The 5,278-nt window shown below is 27.7% G+C and overlaps 2 protein-coding genes across 2 annotated transcripts; both read left to right on the top strand.

Annotated features, from left to right (window-relative positions):
- Positions 1–350: 350 nt before the first annotated feature.
- Positions 351–1,730, top strand: LOC149220479 (uncharacterized). The gene is made up of 3 exons (XM_089387104.1): positions 351–842; positions 963–1,019; positions 1,506–1,730. The coding sequence occupies exons 1-3, from the start codon at positions 702–704 to the stop codon at positions 1,728–1,730; spliced, it is 423 nt and encodes a 140-aa protein (XP_089243230.1). The 5' UTR covers positions 351–701.
- On the top strand, positions 1,648–4,408 carry LOC149220478 (protein neprosin-like). Its single transcript, XM_089382808.1, has 5 exons — positions 1,648–1,708; positions 2,924–3,091; positions 3,329–3,382; positions 3,578–3,727; positions 3,829–4,408. The coding sequence occupies exons 2-5, from the start codon at positions 3,074–3,076 to the stop codon at positions 4,207–4,209; spliced, it is 603 nt and encodes a 200-aa protein (XP_089238934.1). The 5' UTR covers positions 1,648–1,708; positions 2,924–3,073; the 3' UTR covers positions 4,210–4,408.
- The last annotated feature ends 870 nt before the right edge of the window (positions 4,409–5,278 follow it).

The raw sequence follows: 5,278 nt of genomic DNA, 5'->3' as shown, positions 1-5,278 counted from the left end.
AAACCTGGGTTAAATTCACATACTAAAACGGGACGTCACAGTAGATAACTGGACAATCCAGGCCATGAATGAAAATTACAGTTTGTCCTGGCCTGACCACATATTGGTTTGAACGTAACTCTGCACTTTCTTCGTTTCGAAGTCAAATAAAATTCAATCGTACATAGAAAAACCCGGGTTAAATTCACATACTAAAACAGGACGTCACAGTAGATAACTGGACAATCCAGGCCATAATGAAAATTACAGTTTGTCCTGGCCTGGCCACATATTGGTTTAAATGCAATGGTTTTTCCAAATTTGTTTGTTAGTTTTCATAGTTTAGGTTTTAGAAAGACCATGCAATGATTTATATTCCTTGACAGCTCACCAATGACAGATAATAATATATTTAAAAATATTGATATGGTTGGTTTAAAAGCTTCCTTTTCCTTATATTAAGCTTTGTATCCCATGGGTTTGTAACAGAAGTTTACCCCATGGGCTTGTAACAGAGGTTTATTTGTAACCAGGGCAATGTTTTAGTCCCAAGGCCAAAGTCTGTGTTTTAATAGTTAAGTGTGAAGATTTAGTTTTTGGTACCAGTTTTGCTGTGCAATCTCAAACAATTCCAGATAAATTTATGTACGCTTGAGAGCTGTTCCAAGCCTGATGTTTGAATCTTGAGAGCTGTGCCAGGCCTCATTTTTTCCAACATAGCAATGGCTTCTCTGGATTGTCGATGGAGTCTTATTTGCTTACTCTTATTTCTTACTGCCGTCGCATCCGTTACTGACGTGCGGGACATGAATATTGACGAATTTATAAATTTCATCAATCCTCAAGCAGTGCACAAATTTATGGTACTTCGAAGCTAATTATATCTTTAATATTTTTATAGTACATGTTATATTTTGTCTAATCTTAAGATCGTATAGGTTCCTACGGTATACAATTTTTTTATAATATATTTCTTCCTGCAGAATGAACATGGAGATACCATTCTCTGCGTATCATATGCCCATCAAATATCTCTTCAGGTGAGTAGTAGTTAGTAGTTTGTTTTTACATATTTCAGGTGACTAATCGCGTGTTGAATTTATATTAACAATAGATTTTGAGAATATTTCAGAATTTTGATTTTAATATTTTTTTCCGAACATTTCTAAATTTGCAATTAACATTATAATGCATATAATAACTTCAATTTGTAACAATGAAATCTTTTCATCATATGAGATGTGTTTTCTGATTGTAAATCAGTTTTAAATGGTTATGGGAAAGTGTTTTTAGATATAGATATATTAACGTCTTTACTGTGGTCTAATCCCAAACAAAATCATATATGCAATTTCTTCAATTGGAAAAAATATTTGTAAAAAAGACGTTAATTCTCCTGCTCAAAATATGTCCATATCCATGACCAAATATCAATGTATTTTGAATAACTTTTGTATCACCTGGCTTGCTTTACACGATTTAGAAAAAAAAATAAAAAAATCTGAGAGCATGCAATTTTGTCAAAGGATTTGGAGCAGCGGTCTGTGTGGACTAGGGATGATCAAAACATGAAATCGGGATCAAACTTTTCAAGGTATGACGTTGAAACAAAGTGCCCAGAAGGCACAGTGGCAATTATGGAAACAAAGCGGGAACTTGTAGAAGAAGAAGTGTTAGATCCCAAGGAAAAAATGAAGCCACCGTTGACAGGCAGGGATACGGACATGAGGTATCGCAATTTATTAATATAATTTGTGAAGATTGTGATTTTTTTTTGTTTCTTAAATTTAAAAGGTCCTTTTTAATTTGTAAATAATTTATCATTTAAATTAAGCCCATTATATAATTCAATGATATAATTTTAACACATTTTTATTAAATTTTTAATATAATTAAAAATTACCATTAATAATAATAATAAAATTACCATTATTTAAATTTTTTAAAATATATTTTATTATTGATAATTTATAATGAAATGATAAATATTAAATTATTTTGAATATGAATAATAAATATTAAAATATATTGTATTATTAGGAAGAGAGGTGTATCATATATTTCAATATGAGGGTGATGTGTAAGTATGTCCATTGGTCTAATAAATATTAATAAAAATAGAAAAATTTAAAGTAGACCCTAAAGTAAAATGAAAATAATTATATAAGAAAAAGAGAGTTTTAATATTTCTTCTATCATAAACGTTGAAGGGATCATAAATTTACTTTGGGCAATTTTTTAGCACATTAAAATTTCAAATTAAGTAAAATTTTAAACATCTTTACTTGTTACAAGAGTCAATACCATTTCTTAAATCAAACTAAAAAAGTTAATTCAACACAAAAAATGGAAAATCTTGTTCCAAAGTCTTAATATTTCTTTTAATTAAATATTTGTAAAATGCGTCTGTAAAAAGAAAACCATATTCTATGGATATATTAAATATTTAAAAACATAATATATGAAAATTTTAATTTGATGTGGCGTAATGGTTAAGAGCTTAGGTTCAAAAACTAGAAAGGTAGAGTATTTATGCCTTCCTAGACTTAATTCTAGATCTATCATGCTCAACAAAAAATCAAATATAATAAATGTTAAAATATTTGAATAAACACAGTGAATTAATTTAGATAATTAAAATTTTTAAATTTTAAATAAAAAAATTTATTTATCTCATAGATATAAATAATTTAAATGTTATTGATAGATATTTATTTATCAAAATAAAATATATTATATTTCAAAGAAAGAAATATTTTCCTTTTCAAAAATAAATTTAAAATAAAATTATTACAATTATTTTGTAAATAAAATTATTAAATTATTTTATAAAATATCATATAAATGTTGTTCTTCTTATATAATATTTTGTTTGAATTTAAAAAAATTTAATAGTTTTTTTCTTTAATTGAGCTTCTTATACGTGTTTGTGTTTTTGTGAAAGTATGGTGTTGCACAATTTATACCTACGGCTCCAATCCATGAAGCAAGTGGAGGACTTAATGTATGGCAACCAAATGTGGACACTTCTGATGATGGTATATTCAGTCTCGGTCAAATTTGGGTTTTAAATGACAGTGAACAATTGGAAACCATGGAAGTTGGATGGATAGTAAGTTTTCTACTTTAATTTTTTAAATATTTATAAAATCTAATTATGAATAATTAAATTATTTTTTACATTTTTATAATTATTTTTTACATTTTCAAATATTAATAAAAGAAATATTATTTTTATAATATTTTTATTATTTAATTAATAATAAAAATTCAAATAAATAAATAAATAATATTAAATCAAAATCAATACATCAAAACTGACTATTATCTATTATTTCTTTTAACGCAGGTGAATCCAAGTACATATGGAGATTCTCATACACGTTTTTTTATATATTGGACCGTAAGTACATAGTTTATATTTATATATATACACTAGATTGTGATTAAATTAGCTCAGTTTTATACTAAAGTTGATTAGATTTTATTTATAGTAGTCAAATAATAGGGAAATTGTGTATTTTTGTTTAACATCTTCGCAAGTCACCAATTTTTTTTTTTTAAATATATAACAGAATTATTAATGTCTTTGATATAGGCTGATGGATATGATAAAACGGGTTGCTGGAACTTAAATTGCCCTGGGTTTGTGCTAGCACCTGGTCCTCCAGCATATCCAGGTTCTCCAATAGCATCCGTGTCCACATATAATGGAGAACAACTAGTGTTAGATATAAAGGTTTCTAAAGTAAGTGACCCTTTCTGTTATATGGTAAGAAAATTATATTATAACATATTAGTTTTGTGAGGAGAGCTAATTGGCCAAAATTTTATTATATGCATATGCAGGCAAATGATAGATGGAATTTATATGTGAACAACCAACTTTTAGGTTGGTGGCCTGCTTCTTTGTTTAAAAATCTTCGTTCCTCGTCCAATAGTGTGGAATTTGGAGGGGAAGTTTGTTTTTCATCTGGAGGTAGCCCAGGATCACAGTTCACTAAAACGGACATGGGCAGCGGCCACTTCCCCTCTGAAGGATTTGGTCGTAGTGCTCTTATAAGGGACGTACAAATTACTGACAACAATGGACAGTTAATCGACATCCCAGGAAGCACTATAGCAGGGAGACCAAATTGTTATGATGTCTCAATTGAAGTAGACAATCAAAATGGTAAACATCTCTACTTTGGAGGCCCTGGAGGAGATAATCCCGGTTGCGTCATGTGAGAAATATTTGTAGTTGTTTTATATTAGTGTTTTTTTTTTTTTTTTAATAAGTCCTTTTATATGTTGTTTCTACATACATATCAGTGGTTCATGGGGTTGTTTTTTTGGACTTCTATATGAAGATTCGTCCATATTGCTATATTTTTCCTCATAGGATACATATATCCTTTCTTCTGGAGATCTGGGAACATCTCTTTTTTTTTTTATCAGATACTGTATATTTCCGTTTTGGATAAACATAATATAACTATATCGCTTTTTTTCGTGCTGATTTTTTTTTTCAACTTAAAGCAGATGAAGATTGGTTGATCTTTTTAATTGACGGTTTATATTGATTGTTAAGGGATTATGTTCAGTATATGTTGAGTTTATTCCATTTCTAGTAAGTTCATATTCTAATTAGATGGCAAAAGTAATATATAAACAAATTTTATTTAGCAAAATGGTCCATTTCACAATAAGATGTGTAATTCTTTTTTTACTTGAATTAGATTAGTTCCATGTGGCTCCCCACTCACTAATTTCCTAGGGATTTGATATTATTCCAATTCTAACAAGTTTATATTCTAATTAGATGGGGAAATTAATATATAAACAAATTTTATTTAGAAAAATGATTCATTTTACAATAAGATGTATAATTCCTTCTTCCTTTTTTTTTAAGTCAAAATTGACCCATAATCTTTTTATATATGGTTAATCAGATAAATGTATGCATTAATAAAGCACTCTTCTTGTTGCAATATTTTTTTGTTATATTGATAAAAACAATAAAAATTATTTAATTATAAAATATTTAAAAAATATATAATACTCTATAACATTTTAATTTTCCATAAAATAATAAAATTAAGAATATATAAGAATAGCATATTGATTAGGTCACTTATATATGCAATTTTTAATTGGTTATTGTAACAACTAAATTAAACCATACAAAATACATGAACAGAAACAAAAATATTTACCTATATACAGAAATCAAGCCTTGAATGATGGGCCAATCATAACTTAAGGATATATATTAATTGCATTTATGATTAAATTGTGGAGCTAGACGGAACTTGGC

The sequence above is a fragment of the Pinus tabuliformis genome, chromosome Q, assembly GCF_031772625.1.
Source record: "Pinus tabuliformis cultivar Carrire ecotype Pingquan chromosome Q, CPIR1, whole genome shotgun sequence".
In the NCBI taxonomy this organism is placed as follows: Eukaryota; Viridiplantae; Streptophyta; class Pinopsida; order Pinales; family Pinaceae; genus Pinus; species Pinus tabuliformis.
This window is presented reverse-complemented; position numbering and strand designations above follow the sequence as displayed.